The sequence below is a fragment of the Pholcus phalangioides genome, unplaced genomic scaffold (assembly GCF_987345545.1).
Source record: "Pholcus phalangioides strain wild (caught in Gottingen) unplaced genomic scaffold, Ppha-v1.0 ptg000003l_1, whole genome shotgun sequence".
Lineage (NCBI taxonomy): Eukaryota > Metazoa > Arthropoda > Arachnida > Araneae > Pholcidae > Pholcus > Pholcus phalangioides.
Genome location: NW_028301596.1, coordinates 19,214,185 through 19,233,486, shown reverse-complemented (window position 1 = coordinate 19,233,486; position 19,302 = coordinate 19,214,185). Strand labels below are relative to the sequence as shown.

Genomic DNA, 19,302 nt, shown 5'->3' with positions numbered 1-19,302 from the left:
TCATACCTGCTGAGATTCCAATCAGCAACAGGTACACTCTTATAGTATCATTTCTATACAAATTTCTGCAAAAATCAAGACCAATGTGAGTCAGGTAAGTTTTTTCATTGTGCGATGAATACCTGAATGTTCCCACCCGAAAAAAGCACCATAAACTAATAATTACCAACCTACAACAGCAAAGGAAGCCTGCAGCAGCAGCCGGGGTAAGGGGCACAACTTTTATTTTCTCCTGAAATCTTACAAAAGTCATCTCACATTATTGCTAAAGTCAGTGTCAATAGGAATATTATAGAGAAAGTTACGTGCTGCTGCAGCTCCTAATTCCTGTCACAATTTCAACCTACCGATAACCTAATAAGTACGCGTCCAGTTATGTCCAAAATAAAATTAAGATTTTCTCAAGACCAGAAGAAAGAAATTCCTAGATTACCTGAGTTGTTTTTTAACTTAAAAGCTTTATTAAGCAGTCACAGAACAAAATACTATGTACAAAGAGATGCACATACAGTAACACGTAAGATGAAGTTAAAGAAGTAACCGAGTTCACTGATTTTTATTTGTTTTGAAATGAGTGTGAGATGGAAGATGTTCAGCGACCGTATGGGTGGTAACCCGCTCCGGCTGCTGCTGGTGCCCCTGCTGCAGCTCCTCTGCGTGGTGCTTTCCCATAGCTGCTTTGCTGCTGACCTGCGAAAAAAATAAAGTCAGCAGATTCATTAAGATCAGCCATAACAAGCACTGGAATTTTCTTTACAAATCCTCAAAGAATAATGTTTCAGTTGAAGGACATTACACGCACCCCTTAAAAACACACGTTCCTAATCCTTAATATTGAACTTATGACAGCCATGAAATTGCTTTTATAAAAAAAACAATTTTTAATAACATGTATATTTCTACAAAAGACAATGGCGGAGAATTTGATGAACTATACATTATATCCCTCATCGTTCATGTCTGAACTTACCATAACCTCCAGCACCACCAGCATATCCACTTCCGCTACCTTGTCCATAATTCCAACCACTGTAATCATAGCCACCATAGCCTCCACCATATCCACTTCCATAACCACCTCCGTAGCCAGTATAATCATAAGCACCATAATTTCCATATCCCTGGTAGTTTCCGTAGCCTTGTGCACCATAACCACCGTATCCACCCTGGGGTCCTCCCCATCCTTGAGGCGCAGGATATGCTGGAGCTAAAAAAAAGAATTTAATGATAAGCACAATTGACAGGAACAGACACTTCATTGGTTACAAAATACGATAAGAGCAAGTCTGACTGTAAATATGTCATGACCAAAATGCGACTGACCAGTAGTCTCTACCAGCCCCTTTGCAGAGTATCCCAAGTTAAGACTTTAACAATAACAGGTACACTAAACTGTTACATAAAATCAGAACTTGACAAATATCAGGTACCACATCAAATAGAAAATTGGTTTGAAACCTAAAATCTATATTTGATTGCTATATCAGTCTATAATTGACAAAAAGTTTTGCAAAACACCTTATAACTGAAGTCTTGGAAATTCAAAAACATCCAATACTGTTTCGCTTGAGAATAACCATGCTTGGTCACAAGAATCTCTTCCCACTGATTTTTTCGATGATTTGTCAAGCCCAGATCTAAATAAATGCACCCAATTTTAAATATCAAAAGAAGATAAAACCAGGCCGAAATATTCTATGATCTAGTTACAACTCAAACTACATTTTAACAAAAATCAAACATATCCGAGACACAGAATGATCAAAGCTCATAAGCTCTGACACAAATCCTGGTCTCGTATCCATGTACCTCCAGAACCATCCACTTTCTCACACAAATAAGAAAGTGCCAAAATTGGAGGAAAATAAAACCATTTCGACCGATATTTTGTACTTTCATACACACTATCTCTTCAATAGCTAAAAACCGCCCAGATAAAGAATGAGTATGTTCAAGAGCCAACGTGAACACTGGCAAGATGAAATTTTATAAAAACCTTTTCCACTCAACAAGATTAATTTACCAACTCGTAACTAGGTTCTTTTACTTTGTCTATTACTAGAGAATGCATCCCACGGGACATGTGAACTCATGAAATTTTTAATGTGCCCTTTAACCAAAATTCTGGGTGTTAACACGTTACATAATTTCATGTTCGTCAGCTCAAGTTATGAATGCGAGACATTTCAGGATGGGCCAAAGCAAATGTATGGCATGTCAGCACCGAAGGCATGTTCATTTCCATGTATCTCTGTAAGCATAACTTTCTAGCACGTAGCAAGACAGTGCCAAGAATAGAGGATAAAAGCTTTAACCATTCACATTTTTAAAATACAAATATATCACATGTGATTAACATGAAGATTTATGACATGTATGAGACACACGAGGATAGGTCAAAGCTAATGAGTACTTTGACACCGAAGGCGTGTCCATATATTTTGTTGTACCTCCATAAGCATACACTTTCAAGCATATGGCAAGACAGTGCCAAGAATGGAGGATAAAATTGAGATCTTTAACCATCCACCATATTTTTAAAATACATCAAACGAGTCGTCCAGTTCCAAAACTTGTCGGGTGCCAACCAGATTTTTTTTTTGCAGAAATTGAAAGACTTGGTCAGCACTCAACTTTTACACTGGAAGACTCAAATATATTACGCGTGATTCAGGTGAAGATTTACAGATACATGTTTGAGACATATGAGGATGGGTCAAAGCTAATGAGTACTTTGACACCGAAGGCACGTCTATTTTTCATGTACCTCCGTAAGCATACACTTTCAAGCATATGGCAAGACAGTGCCAAGAATGGAGGATAAAATTTAGATCTTCAACCATCTATAATTTTTTTTAGAAATACACCAAATATATTATACATGCAATTCAAGAAGATTTACAGATACATGTTTGAGACATATGAGGATGGGTCAAAGCTAATGAGTACTTTGACACCGAAGGCACGTCTATTTTTCATGTACCTCCGTAAGCATACACTTTCAAGCATATGGCAAGACAGTGCCAAGAATGGAGGATAAAATTTAGATCTTCAACCATCTATAATTTTTTTTAGAAATACACCAAATATATTATACATGCAATTCAAGAAGATTTACAGATACATGTTTGAGACATATGAGGATGGGTCAAAGCTAATGAGTACTTTGACACCGAAGGCACGTCTATTTTTCATGTACCTCCGTAAGCATACACTTTCAAGCATATGGCAAGACAGTGCCAAGAATGGAGGATAAAATTTAGATCTTCAACCATCTATAATTTTTTTTAGAAATACACCAAATATATTATACATGCAATTCAAGAAGATTTACAGATACATGTTTGAGACATATGAGGATGGGTCAAAGCTAATGAGTACTTTGACACCGAAGGCACGTCTATTTTTCATGTACCTCCGTAAGCATACACTTTCAAGCATATGGCAAGACAGTGCCAAGAATGGAGGATAAAATTTAGATCTTCAACCATCTATAATTTTTTTTAGAAATACACCAAATATATTATACATGCAATTCAAGAAGATTTACAGATACATGTTTGAGACATATGAGGATGGGTCAAAGCTAATGAGTACTTTGACACCGAAGGCACGTCTATGTTTCATGTACCTCCTATAGCATACACACTCTCGCATATGGCAAGATAGTGCCAAAATTGGAGGAATAGATTCAAAATATAACATAACAAATGCGCAACACTCACCTCCACGACCTCTAGTACCTCTACCTCCTCTTCCGCCGCGAGCAGCAGCTGGACCACCCCACCCAGGTCCCCCACCTCTTCCGCCGCCTCGAGGAGGAGTATTAGAAGTCGCCTTCTTCACATCACAATCCTTGGTGCCTATCTTCTGCTTCGCTTGTTTGCAAGCTGCCTCACAGGCATCTTCTGACTCAAATGTCACAAAGCAAAACTGCCGCCTTTGGTTCTTGACCTTGTCAAAAGGAAGTTCAACTTGAGCAACCTATGAAAAAAATACTCAATTATATTTGCAGTACACACACAACTAACATTTCAAATAGAATCGGACTAAGTTTAGGTTCACAGTATTTTAATTGTATACAAGAAACTTGTCAAAAATTAAATCCAACTCTTTATATATACATGGATAGTAATATATTAAATTACTAAATTCCCTGCATTTCATGATGCGAGACTGACAAATCATTTTAGGTAGCTGATTGTGATGTATCAGATGAGTGATGGGGAACATTAAGAAACTGCACATAAAGACAATGTCATAAAAATTAATTCATGAATTGAAGTTTTCATTATTTTAAGCCAATTGTTTATTTGATTATATTGACTTTACGGTACTTTATGCTTTTCATGTATTTTTTTCCATTTACAAAAATATTGAATATTCAAGTTATTTAAAACATCAATATTTTATTATCAATCATTATTTAAGACATCAAGAATATAATTATATAAATTAAGTTTTTTTACAAAGTGAAATAAATTACTATTTTTAATGATATTTCTATTAAAGCACAATTTTTCACCATGAAGATCTCCCTAATTAAATATACTCTGTACAAATCCCTGAATTTTGTTCAAAACATTAGAAAAGACATTCGCCCTCTAGCATGTGAAACAAGTCAGTTACCATGATTAATTAAATAGAAACTCAAAGGAAACCTTAATTAAATTAGTCAATATTTACAAAATTTTGAAACGCAACTAATTGAAAAAAACATTAGCGTAACCATATATATATAAAAATAAATAAATGTGTGGTTTTTAATAAATGATTAATAATCTGAAAACCACCAACCTTGCCATATTTCTCAAAATACTGTTTGATATCAGTTTCTGGATAATCAGCTTCAAGTCCACCAACAAAGATTTTTTTGATCCCTGGCCTCATCTTTGCACGCTTGGGATCGATGGTCTTGCCTTTGATGCTATGCGGAACATTCTTCAGAACCTTTATTCAATAAAATTTAAAAATATTTACTATATAAGAGTTTTATATTCTTCGCACGATAGAAACATACACCATTTTTCAAAAATTCTAATTTATCATAAAAATTTCACCTTATGACTTCAATAGATTATTGCTCAAGGCCATAATCAGCATTCAAATCTTTGATTATATTACAACCAGATTTCTGACATATAGAAAATTTATTGCAAGGCTTAAGACCCAACCCTAAAGTTACAAGAACCAGGACTTAGTTCTTCGTTAATTTTAAAACCAGCGCTGCAGCCAAGATTTCTATGGGATGGGCAACACTATTTTATTACCCCCCACCACGAACTATTACAAATAAAAAAAATGTCCCGGGGAATAAATTTGAGAAAAATTTTTTTACAGGTCCCCCTCCTGTCTAGAACGAAAAAGATTCACACAATTTTTTTTAATACCGATAACATTTGCTTTGCGAGATTTTAACAATATTTTATGAAGTTTACTTTAAAATTTGATCTGGCATTTGTTTTTTAATAATTGCAAATCAGAAAATAAATTTGCAAATGAAAGACATGCATTTTATGTCAGCAAATCTCAAATTATCAAAATCACCCACTTATCACCCAAGACTCTTCAGTAAAGCAAACATTCATAATATGATTGACCCTTAAAGCATTCACAAGATATGTTGCTTCCTTAAATTTCTCCATGGAGAAGCCAAATTGATTTCTCAATTGTTTTACACTCTTTAATCAATACCTGCTGAAAATCAAAACATATTTCCGGACTCATCACGGAGGATTCTTTCCAACAAACTACAATTTGAACTAATACTACAGTGAAACATATCTTGTTTTAATAAATACTTTTCCAATCTCCTATATAACATAGGAATAATGCAAAGAGTTATAACAGGATTAAACTACATAAATATGTATGCACTGAGTGCATGTTCTTTCTACAGAGTTTGAATGACAGTCCTGTTATTTCAAAGATAAAATGGCAATTTGAATAAAACTGATTCTTGCTGTCAGCTCAAATAGATTAAGGATAATACTTAATAGGTAAGGTAATACTTCACAAATTTAAAATTAGTTGCTGCAGCGAGAACTTTATTCTACCTCCCCCTCCCATATATTTTACGAATGTTAATTTCTATCCTCTACAGGCGATTATCTTACAGAACCAATTAATAGTGTTAGGCAAGGGCATAGTTGCTCGCTAACTACAGAGCACTCGGACTACTACACAAGCAACGGGCTGAAGATACCTATTTCAGAAAATAAAAAACAGGACACTCAGTCAAAACACAAGTCACCGCACTAATTTTCGTCAAAGTGACACTGGTTCAGAGAATTTTGTCCTTACTCCAAAAAATAGAGTTTGTGATTTTAATTTTCCCAAGTTCTTTAGAAATAATTTTGGTACAAAAGTAATGATTATCACTGTCGAAATTCAGGAGAAAGTCTCAACAGCCATGCAAGCAAACACCTATGGTATCCATTAAATAGAACTAATAGACTATTTCAATACACATAGATATACAAAAATATATTTTAAACATTAAAAACACTTACATTGACCAATGTATCTTCAGCAGAAAAAGTGATGAAAGCGAATCCACGAGATTTTCCGGTGTTGGGATCAGTTTTAATGGTTACATCTGTCACTTCACCATAGGCAGAAAAATAATCTTTCAAATCCTCTGAAAATTATCAAACAAAACAGTATTTTAAAAAAATCAATTAAAAACAAGCAATACAACAACTTATAAGCTACTCCCCTCCTTTTACAACCCATACACAGGCTGACTATATGTCCCGGTTTTCCAGAACAATCTAATTTTTGCCAGTAAATTTGCTGTCCCGAAAGTACTTTTCGGAACACTAGTTTCGATAGAGCGATATTAACTGCCACGGATATTTAATTTTTTTTCAATATCATAAAAATTTACTTTCTAGTAAATATAAAAATTCATACAATCTAGATACATTTCCCTCCCATATATTCACATGAATTGGTGTGAAAATGATGTATAAATAAATATATTCTATGTATTATAAATTAAAACCCGGACTCTCTTTTCGGGAATCCGGGTTCTTATAAATAAACAACGGTAAAATAAATAAATAAAATAATAACGATGCAGGGGCATCCTGCATGTGGAAAAGAATAAATATTGGAAAATATTAAAGATACAACCTGAGGGAAAATATATCCAAAATAATTCGGAATTCCAATAATTCCAATTAATCCGACACACACACTACATCATATATACGGAAGAAAGAGAAAATATGAAGAACTATCCCAACGGTTTTTCAAAACGCGCGGCTATATAAGGTGACGTCATTTGGAAGAAAAAAAATAGAATAGAATGGAAAAGAGAAAATGGCAGTAAAACCCGTTTGAAAGACGCGCTAGGAACACGGAAAAACAACCATCAGCGCCACTGCCTCGCAGAATTCTTCGAATATTCTGGAACAACGACAACCCAGCAGAACAACAAACCAGAGCGCGCCAACGATGGCAACTTATCGCCGGAAAAAGTCGCCAATTTGACGTGTCCCCTATATCGAAGCTGTACCCATGAATGTGTACCTTTATTGAATAAAACACCTTACAAAAATTTGTAACCTTACAAACTTGATAGCTATGTCAGAGCAAATTATAACCTCCACCATAAACTTACTTTGTTCCGTATCCCAACTGATTCCTCCGACAAATAATTTCCTGAAATAGAAAAAAACCCTATTGATAATCTGCACTCAGCTAGATACGACTTCGAGAAAACTTTATACTTACACAAAAAAAATTTAAACTTTAAAACTTGAGATTTAAAGTGTTACCTTTTACCACTTATATACCAACGCTGAACAGTGAAAGTTTACATTAAGATGGCCTCTGAAAACTAAAAAGTTTACATTACAGTTTTTTTAACAGTTAAAAAATAGATTGAATCGTTTCTCTGCAAAAATAGAAAATTGATTAATAAGTTAGGTTTATGTTGAGGCTTTTTATGGATACATTAATGCTTTAGCCGCAAATTAACTGCAGCCTACTGATCACAAAAAACCCAACATGTACCATGACTGTCGGCAGCAGAGTTCCTCTCAAGCCTTCAATATAGACACCTAATGAAAATAAAACCACGTGTCAGACAAAAAACAATCAACAAACATCAAACAATCCAGTCTGAGAGAAGGTTTAATTCCTTAGCTTTATCGTTAGGCTTCTTTAATAGCTTCTGTGCTAAACCGCTATACGTTAACGGAAGAAAACTGAAAATTAAAATTGATCAATACAGATTTACATTACATTAAACACAAGGATGTTTGCAGCTTATTAAATTTACATTGGAGAATTAATCACATTTTAAAATTTTAATTACAACACATCAGAACATTTCACACAATCATACAATAAAACAAAACAATAACATTTATTGTTATTTCACAACTTAGATTACTTTTTGTAGAAAATACATATGATGACAATTACACTTATTTAGTCTAAGGTAACGTGCAAACACCCACTGAAGTTTTGAATTAAAAATAAGCACAGAAGTAGAATTATTGTCTCTTCATATTTGCTGAATCTGATATTATTCTGCAGGCTAAATAACGCTAATCACATACCTTCATCACCATACTGATGGCAATCTTTTCACACTATTTTCAAGAAAATCCTGGAATAGCACCATAGTATGACATCACATGAAAAGCCTAAATATGGGCTCATAAACATTCTCATTGCGAAAACCAGACTAACGTACTCTTCCATGACATCAATCTTTCATTTTTCATAGAGAATTTTTTCCCGTATCTGCGGTTGCTTCAAAATGAATATTTCAAAAAATTTGGTACGATTCGTGGGTCCCAAAATGTTTTTCAGTAAAAAACCTGATACTCATGTATTCTACATTTTTCTTTAAATTCTTCTGGATTGTACTAGTTACACCATTTGTTATGTGCCATACATCCCATATTTCGGAATATTTTGCTTTGGCAAGGTTGGCTTGGGTTCATTGGTGTTAAATATCAGACTTGGTAAATGTAAGAAATTGCTCCAGATTAATTTAGTGATAAAAATAAACAGCAACATGGAATCCCGGCAAAACAGGTTGGTGGGAACCATAAACCAATGATCAACATATTTGAAAAGACATCATATGGTAAGTGAATTGTAATTTGATGATTTAACACATCTTTTTTATTACCTATTTCCTTTGTCATGCTTACCATTAATTTTTTTCACTGTTAGTTTACATGAGGTGAAACCATTCCTAATGCACTGCATTTAAATGTGTCAATCTCATTTTCTTTGCTCCATAATACCAGCTACACAATTAGATTTCTACACCCACAGGGCTCCCACTCAAAAAATGAGAAAAAGTAAGAAAAAAAAAAGACTGAAAAATAAGATGGGGAGGGTAACCTCCCTTAGACCACATAATCACAGCAAATGAAAAAAAATCTAATTATTTTTTAAATAAAATAAGTAAAAAAAAAATTTAATTCTGAACTAACTTTTCTTTTATAGCACTATTTCAGGTTTCCTGAAAGATTGACTCGCGCCAAAGCAAAATGACATGGTAACCAATTTTTGATATCCAACTGCTTTGTAATGCAAACTGATGTTTCTCCTATTTGCACCATAATTTTAAATGATGAATGTTACTGTCCAAGACCATGAAAAACATAAAATTATTTTTTCTATCCAGACAAATTTTTAATGACAACTATACTTGTTGAACCCTCAAACTAACCAAATGAAAAATTAAATCAACCAAGTGGTCCACATACATCACCAAATAACCTTAAAAACAATACAATTTCTGCTTTGGCAGAATCGTTAATTGCATTCTCCAACATTTGTAATATTTGGCAATGCATCAATGATACCCTGCTCAATTAAAATCCAATACAAATTTTGCCAATAGGATTTGGTAAAATAGGAAAAGTAAGACAAAACCGAGATAGGACATTTAACCAAAAAATAAGAATAGGACGAGTGGGAGCCCTGCACCTATCTTTGGTCCAGAGAAAAAAAAAGTCAAATTTATTTTTATCCCAGAAGAGTTTTAATCAGCCTGAGAATACCTATTTACAATCCAGGGAATATAGTTCCAGACTAGGACAGCGTTTCTCAACCTATGATCTGCAAGCACTTAATAAAATTGAATTTATTCATGTGTTATAACTGATATCGTTGAAATCTATGTGTTCAAATGAAACATGTATCAGAAAACAGGAAATAGTTAATATAGGATTAACAAAATCCTATTAGTTATTATAAAATTATTAAAAGGGTCTGGAAATAAAAGGCTGTTACAAATCGCAGAAAACTTTCACGAAAAATTCAAATGACCTTATTTCATAATTTTGAGAGCAGTTTATCAAATTTTATCGGTAAAAATTAAAAAAAAAAGGACTAACAATGTAGCATTTCATAATTCGCCCCAATAATTCTATAACTTATATTATGAAACACCGTATTCACAACTTCAGTAAATGATACAAATTCAAACAAGTATCATTGAAAAACTTCAAATACATAATTTTTATCAGAATTACAGAATGTCCTTCAATAGGGAACAAAAAATAATGTCAAATTGTTTGGCATGTTATTTGTTTTTGTGTTCAAAAAGGTTGAGAAACACTGGTCTAGAATGTTATATTTTAAAATCACGATTCCTCTGGCAAAAATATCCAAAAACATAATACCAAAAATTTTATTACACTTGTCAATTTTCTTTTAGCTCAATGTTCATCCATTTCTTCCGTTCACGTTGTTCCTGTCGGCTATCTCCTTCAGGTTTTTTCTTTCATTATCAATCTCTTATTTAGTCTAAGAATAGTTTCATGAGCTCGTGTTAATTTTTTCAGCCATAGGATATTTTTTTATATAGTATCGTGGTGATTTTTCTTCAGACATATTATAGCTGTTCTGGGGAATTTTCATTAGCACAAAAAATGTCCGAAAGCACGACTGTTCAACTCTTCACAAGATCTCAAGCCTTTGGATGTTTTGTCTAATTGAGGGAAAAAAATCAACACATTCTTGCTTTCACGGAGAATTTACTGGTTACATGTATTTGAAATTCACTCGCCTGATGATAGCCAGTAAACTTGCCTAATGCAATCAAGCCTTAGGGAATGTTCAGATCCATATAGCAATGCTCAGCTAGACATTTTTAAGTGAAGCAATTTCATCCCACAACCAAAAATATTTTCAACCTGCCATTAACAGTTATCTATGCCAATAGGCTTACCCTTTATTTCAATTCAATTAAATATAAAAATCAAAGCTAACAATTCATTTCATGAATTCCTTTTCAAGCCTCAGACTTCAATAAATTTCCAGATCTAAAGGCCAGGATCAACTTGAAAGTTAAAAAATAAATGCATTTAATACTCAAGTTACATTCAAACAGGGGTGAGGGTAAGGGCAATTGGTAACAATGCGATAGGTAAGCTTATTAGTTACATTTGTGAAATTTCATAATTTTTTTTTAAACGTTTATGGTGTAATACGGGCTTAATGGATTTAAAAAAAAAAATGATTACATTATACTGGGGTTTCTACTCCTAATTAAAAATATCGAGATGCTAATACGATCACAAGTTGATCAATAGCCCTCAAATTTCGTCCAAAATGAGCCCCCCCCAAGGATATATAAACCAATGCAGCGTTTGTACCGTTCAATAATTTCACTTATACGTTATCGATCGATAACGGAGCCGCGCCTAATCGCTCAATCGCAACGAAAAAAACTTCCATCGAGAAACGAAATAATCATCTCAAGTGCACCACAGACACGCACTTAAAACAAATTTAATAAGCAGTGCTCCACTGAAAGCATTTTAAAATTGATGACAACGGATTGTAGGAACAAAGGGTGGGGGAAATGGGGATGACGATCGGATTAGCCCTGAGCGCCATTTTGTTAAGCGAGACGACGCGAGCATCTACGCTATAGCCATTTTTCACCCCTAAATATTAAACTTAGCGAATAGGTGGTAATTAAAATGGTTATTTACCTGTCTTCATCCGAAGGGGATTTAGGTGCGATATCGGCGGAGCTTCCGTTCATTCCAGTTGTGTTACCGTTCTGTCCTCCTTCGTCCATACTTTCTCCCTGGTATTGTTCGCCATAGTTGTTCTCGCCATAGTCGGCATACTGCTGATCTTCGGCAAAGTTCTCTTCGTATTGTTGCCCATCGCCTGCCATAACCAAGTGATTAGAATTGCGTTTAACGATAAAACGTTCGAAATACGGTTAGTTAAGAATTTGCGGGTTTTGTCTTTAAATTAGGAATTTATTTTTTCAAATATCGGCGGAGCGATGATTATAACGCCGACTTCCTCAACTCAATGCCTCTGACTCGTAACAGGGAACCGCGCAAAATGGCCACAATCGACAAGAAGAAAAGAGGAGCAGAAGGCGGTTATCTGTTCACGTGACATGCAATGCACGTCTCTGATTGGAACATTCCAAAAAAACAAACGGCATTTGACATTTGGCTTTACAATGCATTGAAAGTGAAGACTGTGAAAAAAAAAAAACGGAATTAGTATTTCAAAAATATCCGAGTAAAATGTATCGACTGGTGAGAATTTGTTAATACAAATACAACGCCACAACAGACAAAATGCCCAACGAGGTGGCTGATAAAAAGATGCCCATAAGAATATGGATGTCATATATTTCAAAAAAATTAAAAAAAAAGTTAAAAATTAAAAAAAATATTTTTTGAATTCGTGAGTTAGGAAACACGAATTTATTCATCCGATTTGCGAAGCAAAGCAGCATGAAGAGCGCCCGTGTGGAGGCCACACTGAGGGCCGCTCTAGGAAGGGCGCCAGAACCAATTTGAAAGGGGAAAAAAAGAAAAAATTGTGTTGACTAAAACGAAATGGCTGGACGCCAAAAATAGGTGCTACACAAGTGAAGATTTTTCCCCCATATTCCAAAAAATTTTAACTTAAAAGAAAATAGTTCAACCCACCTTTAAAAAAAAAAAGATTCCAAAATCTTAGAATTTAAAAATTTCGTCCTTCCAGCCAGAATTTAGCGTCCCTCCTACAGTGAACAAAAATAATTTTTCTAATTTTTTTCCCTTGACAATAATTTTCCTTTTCGCCCTTTGATCTTCAATTTAGCGTCCCTCCAAGAGCCTACAGAAATTATTTTCCCTTTTTTTTTTGGCAAATTAAAGTGTTTCATATCTTTTCTTCTTGGATTTGACGTCCCTCCTAGAGTGTACAAAAGTAATTTTTCCTAAATTTTGTCACTTAAGTGATCTTTAAATAAACCATTTTCACTTAAGTGATCCAATAATGTGCCGCTTAGTTAATTTTTAGAAAATTAAGTTTTAGGTCATGGGTCATGGTCAACAGTTCCCTCGTCAGTAGTACTGTGTTAAAAGTGTTATTTAACCATGAGAGAATATCTGGGACCACGGTAATTCTCTCAGATCGATCGCTGTCTCTCACGTAAAGCGGTCTCATTGGTTGGTCTGACGAATTGAACTAACAATTCATGGAGTGGGATCGAGTCTTTTAATGGAGGAGTTTGGTCCATCGGAGTAGTCGAACAGAAGGTGAGAAATCGTGAGAGTGCATCTATTTGAGAAGCAACTTGTTGAGGTGGATGGAGGAAGAACAAAGGACGTGGGAGAGTTGGGGGTGTTTCTTTGTCTTTCTTTCAGTTGCCGTCTTCTGTGGTTTTTTTTTTGAAGGACAATATGGAGACAATCCTCTCATCGGTGAGGTATGTGATTACTCTGAGAATGTGTCCGGGAACCACGGAAATTCTCTTTGGCCCCTCATCGTCTCCTTGATAAAAAAGCGGTCTTATTCTTTCTTTTTAAAATTAATGACTTTTAATTCGAAAAAGGGATGACCTATGTCGAATATATCCAATTTTTGTGATGATAGTTGTTCTACAGAAGCAGTTAAAAGTTCAGCAGTGTATATATTACTACGCACAATATATTATTACGCTCTTTATGCGCAAAATTCAGGGACCGTACTAGAATATTTAGTGCACGTGAATTCGTAAACGCGTATGCGTCTTCATTAATGAAGACGATTCATTACAAAAAAAAAAAAAATGAAGACGATTCGCAGGCATGGAACTGAGCGCCCCTTAATTCATTCGGAAATCAAAATTTTCCTTGTAAAGATCAAGACGAGCACAGTGGCCCAAAAAAAACAAAAAATGATGCGAATCGTCCCGGGTCCCAGGGCTGGAGCTCTGTCAGCCCCACACCCTTGTGAAGACGCGAGGACCATGACGAGCACCCACAAGTTCCCCCACATAATACAAAGAAAAATAAATTCCGCCCCTGACGATATATAGTGAAACTAGAACGCTGCTTATAATGTCAATAATTAGAAAGTAGTAAACGATGAAAAAGCGCCAAAAAGAAATTTCAAACACCGTTTTTAACGTTAGTGTCAAATCAGCAATGTTCATAATATTTTCAACATGAAAATTGCCTGGCAGTTCAAAAGAACATGTAAAGGTCCAAGTGCAAACGTCCCTACCGGGCTGCACAAAACAGTTACTTGCGATTTCCCAACTTTTTGCACTTACGTTTCGCAGTTTTATAGGCTTAAATTGGTAGTTCTAATTCCCATAATTCGTTAATTAGAGAATAATATTAACGAACCTCACTTATAACATCAATCAAAACCACATTGACCTCGTATATGCCAACACTGGTTATAACGTCAATAATTGGCGATGCTAGTTACCACAGACTAATCTTAACGAACCTCGCTTTAACGTCAATGAAAACACAATGACCTCGCATATAACGACATATTTTTTTTGTCATTAATCTGTGCCGTTTATCATAATTGATGGTCGAATCCCGTTATAACTAACTCCAAGAGACCGGAGAAATCACTTCGTTATAACGAAATTTCGTTATAAAGAATTTCCAGGTTTTTGTATTGTTTCTATGTGAACTTATCTGATGGATTAGAAAACAGTGCCGTCTTAACGCATGGGACTACCCGGGCACGGCCCGGGGGCCTCAAGAGAAGAGGGGCCTCAGGAAAAGGAGAAGTAGTTGAATTTTTCAAGAATTTTTAAGGTAGGGTCTCAGAAAAATCACTTGGTCCGGGGGCCCATGTTGCTCTTAAGACGGCCCTGTTAGAAAAGTGTTCGTAAAAACGAGATTTTCGCTATAACGGTATTTATTAAAACGAGATTTTCGCTATAACGAGATTTTCGCTATAACGGTATTCATTAAAACGGGATTCGACTGTATGACATGAAAACAAAACATTTCGCAATTTTGTTCGATAAATTTTTCATGCTCAAAAGCATTTGTAAACGGCAACCTTGGTTATAACGGCATGTCGGTTTTAACGACAAAATTTCGCGGAAGCTTCGATATCGTTTTAACCGAGTTATTTCGCGCTGACCTCAAAAGCAATAGGTGATCACAATAATGTGACTCGTTTATTCCAGCGATTATGATCACTACAGTCATCATACTGCGGAAGTTTTACCTCATGCCGTTCACCAGCACCTGTCGTGACAGTGAAAAATGACAGTAGCTGTGTATTCGAAAATTATCGCGTGAAGTAAATTGTTTACGTTGTACTTGAAATATATTTGCCGACAATCCCATATTTCCAATGAAACTGTCTTTAATATTTATTCCTTTATTACGCAGATCAAGAACTGAAATTATTTTCCCAAACTCATTAATTGTAGTCAAGCACGCTTATAGCGGAATTGGATATTACAAAGTATCGGCTACACTTACACGCAGCGGCTTTTCGCGCAGTGTGGTCGCATGGGCATCGTGCATGGACTCTCTTCGCGAAAATCCAGGTTCGAACCCCGTTTGCGGCGCAGTCGTGAATTTTCTGTGGTCACTTTTCTGTGGTTTTTCCCGATTTCATAGGGCACTAACGCGATCTGTCTCCCATTTCAAAAAAGTCCGCATAGAGCAAGCAGACCTTCAACGCGATCCTTACATAACATGAAAAATTCAGGGTGTTTGACATCTTTGCGGAAGTGATTCGGATGCATAATAACGCACTCGGCACCGTCCGTCCAGTCCCACGTCAGGGGCAATGGATAAAATTGACACTTGTCGATACAGCCTGGGCAGTGCACGGTATGAAATGTGAGAAGAGACTCGGGCCGCTTTTAGTAGTCCAGTGGTTGTAGTGACGGATTCACATCGCGAGGTCCCGGGTTCGAACGTCAGTGGTGGTCTACTGAAGTTGGTTTTCTGTGGTTCCCATCTTCGAGGCGTGAATGCGAGCCGATCTCCCCGTTAAAAAGTCTCGCCACAGAGAGCAACAGGCCTACAACGGTACATGTATTCAATCATTACACTTTACTCACTTCACTTCTGAAATATAGATGGCAGCATTGAAAGAAAAAATCCAGACACAACACTATATATTCTCTCAGACTGTTAATGTTAGGTACGCACACACACACTCAGTGCCGTCTTATCACATGGGCCCACTCAGGCCCGGGGGCCTCAAGCGAAGAAGGCACCTCATAAAAAGAGATCGAGAATTTACCAGGTAGGGCCTCGCAAAAATCACTTGGCTCGGGGGCCCATGATGGTCGTGAGACGGCCCTGCACACACTTCTGGCACAATTCACTCTGTAGGAAATTGCCCATGGCGATAGACCGTAGTTGTGCTCCGTTTGAAAGAAAGTAGTTCGGGCTTTGGCCGGCCAACTCACGAAGTGGCTATCGATCCCAGGCCAATGTTCGATGTGCTGATGTAAGACGGCCCGGTAGGCGCCACATCCATTGTTTTCATCACCAACGTGTGATACGTGGCTGTACACAGTATAGTATAAGTATACAGTAGTAAAACAAAACACATAAGAATTAATATTAAAATTTGATAATATACGAAGGAAGCATGGTGATATATTTTTGGCCGATTCATGGCCGATTTCTTTGATTGTTAGCGTTGCCATAGATAACGTGGCTATAATTATCAGGAAAAAAAATGCGGCAACATTTTGTAATTAACCCGAATCATGCCATTTTTCGGACTTCGGCCAGGGATCAGCAGCCACTGCTCGAGTTGGTCGGCAAAACCAGATATTCGGACATTGGCCGGGTCCATTTTCAACGAAATCCTTTAATTCGCGAACTGGCCAATTTCGAGCTTTGGTAGTAACACACACACACTCACACAACACGTTCCCGCATTAACCAATTTGTTAGAAATTCCCCAGAAGAATATTTAAGAAGTCATGCGTGGTTTAGTAGCAGTGGTTTTTGAACTGTCGAAACACGTGGCTCCCTTGTCTCATTTGACGTTTACACGCGGTACCCAAAATATAGAGACAGAAGTGCATTTATGGTTTTTGCCACCCTTGGGCTACACGAATTTTGCGGCCGAGGAACAATTCTAGTCAGGGTCGTCTTAAAAGCATGGGCCCCCATGACTAGAAATGGTTGCTTGCCAATTTGCATGCTTAATCTCGAAAATTTCAACGAGATTACATTATCACGCCCCCCCCCCTTGAAATTCAGGTACCTTCCCCCCCCCCACCACCCCCGGAGCAGCATCCGGGTAGGCCCATGCGTTAAGACGGCACTGCCTCTCTACGGTTGAGAAATGTTGCATGAGTGAGTTCTCTCATAAGACTCGAGTGTTTACCCTGTATCGGTTATAACGAATTTCTAATATTGCGAATGTTTTCGCAGTCAAGTGCGACTTCGTTATAACATTCACGCTCGACCGTAATATGATATTTACACACACACGCGCACAAGTATAAATACAAATATATTCATCTCACATAGGGTGACCATACATCCCGTATTTCCCGGGACAATCCCGGTATTTTCTGTTTTTTTGGCTGTCCCGACTTTTTAGCAAAAGTGTCCCGGTTTTTCCCGTATTTTGCATGAAGCCTACTTGAATTTTTATTCTTTATTGAAGTCAAAGATTGAAATTATTTTCAACTTATAAATTATATTATGATAACTACAACTATAAATGACTATATGAATCTTCCATATTTGTCTTAGTGACAATTTTTTTTCGGGGAATTCATCCACTACAATTAGCAGTAATGCTGCATTTCCCGCCATTGTGATTTCTCCGTTATTTCAACAATATTTGGCGACTTTGTTCGGTTTTGGTGTCATTTTTGGCGATAATTGGCGATGTCCCGTATTTTCCCGCATTTGGAATCCCAATGTCCCGTATTTCTGTCGAGGAAATATGGTCAGCCTAATCTCACATGTTCTTTTAAATGAGTTTTTTATTTTTTTTTTGCCGAATTCATTTTAATATACTACATACTCAACATTATCCCGTGGGCCAAATGTTTCCCTTGGAATCAACTGATGCGGCTCTCGCCCTTAAAACTAATTTTGTAGAAATGAACTATAATAAGGGGCACGTTTTCCCACGTCACTTAAACGGCCTGCGACACATTTCCGGATCGCTTAAGTGACCCACAGTGCAGTTTCACATAATTTTAGCGAACCGCGGCTTATTCTAGTATCATTCTAGTGACCCGTCGCATACGCACCCCCTTAAGTAACAAGCGGCACATTTCTGCATAGCTTGAGCGACCCGCATTGCAGCTGAAGATCACTCAAGTGACATGCGGCAGATTTACAGATCACTTGAGTGACCTTTGCCACACTCCCAGATAACATAGGAGGCTCCGGTTCAGTTATAGAATACTTAAGTGTCCTGCGGCACAATCCCAGATCACCTAAGCGACCCGCGAAACATTTACAGATCACTTAAGTGATCCGTGGCACAGTTCCAGACAGACCCGCAACTAACGGGGGACATGGGGATCTGCTACCTCGGGCGCCTGACCAGGAAAGGTGTCGAGTTTACTCTTTTACTGTTCAAAATAATGGGGAGGGGTCGCTAAAATATATACTGGCCCCAGCGACGGAGTAAATTTTCGTTTCTAGTTAGGGCCCTGGTTCCATAGATCACTCAAACGGACCGCTTTATTACGGCACAACTCCATCGGTAGCAAATTGCCTATGGTGATAGACCGGAGTTGTATTCGGTTTGAATGAATGAATGAATGTGCATTTACAGGTCACTAAAGTAACTTGCGGTGCTGTTCCAGATCAGTTAAGAGACCCACGACAAGTTTTCAAATAGATGAAAGAATCCTCGTTCGAACCCCAGTGGTGGTCAGCTGAAGTTGGTTTTCTGTGGTTCTCAATTTCGATGAGCGAATACTTGCCGACGATCTCCCCCATTGAAAAGTCGAGCAACATGCCCACAACGGGTACAGATGCTCAATCATTACACTTCACAATTATTACACTTCATAATTTTGAATATAGATAACACATCACTGTGTTAAATTAGACA

At 36.8% G+C, this 19,302-nt stretch overlaps 1 protein-coding gene across 1 annotated transcript; it reads right to left on the bottom strand.

Moving 5' to 3' along the window:
- Window positions 1–438: 438 nt before the first annotated feature.
- On the bottom strand, window positions 439–12,360 carry LOC149088215 (RNA-binding protein squid-like). Its single transcript, XM_089245565.1, has 7 exons — window positions 11,979–12,360; window positions 7,628–7,668; window positions 6,513–6,640; window positions 4,798–4,950; window positions 3,726–3,984; window positions 971–1,207; window positions 439–690 (listed from the first exon to the last, which is right to left on the bottom strand). Exons 1-7 carry the CDS (start codon window positions 12,167–12,169, stop codon window positions 593–595), a joined length of 1,107 nt encoding a protein of 368 aa, XP_089101691.1. The 5' UTR covers window positions 12,170–12,360; the 3' UTR covers window positions 439–592.
- Between the last annotated feature and the right edge of the window lie 6,942 nt (window positions 12,361–19,302).

Bases quoted from the DNA above. Each gene is read 5' to 3' on its own strand.
- LOC149088215 (XM_089245565.1), bottom strand. From the start codon at position 12,169: ATGGCAGGCGATGGGCAACAATACGAAGAGAACTTTGCCGAAGATCAG. The intron at 3,985-4,797 runs GTTGGTGGTTTT...TTTTTTTCATAG, and splicing joins ATTTTGAGAAATATGGCAAG to GTTGCTCAAGTTGAACTTCC. The intron at 1,208-3,725 runs GTGAGTGTTGCG...TCTTTTTTTTAG, and splicing joins AGGTACTAGAGGTCGTGGAG to CTCCAGCATATCCTGCGCCT.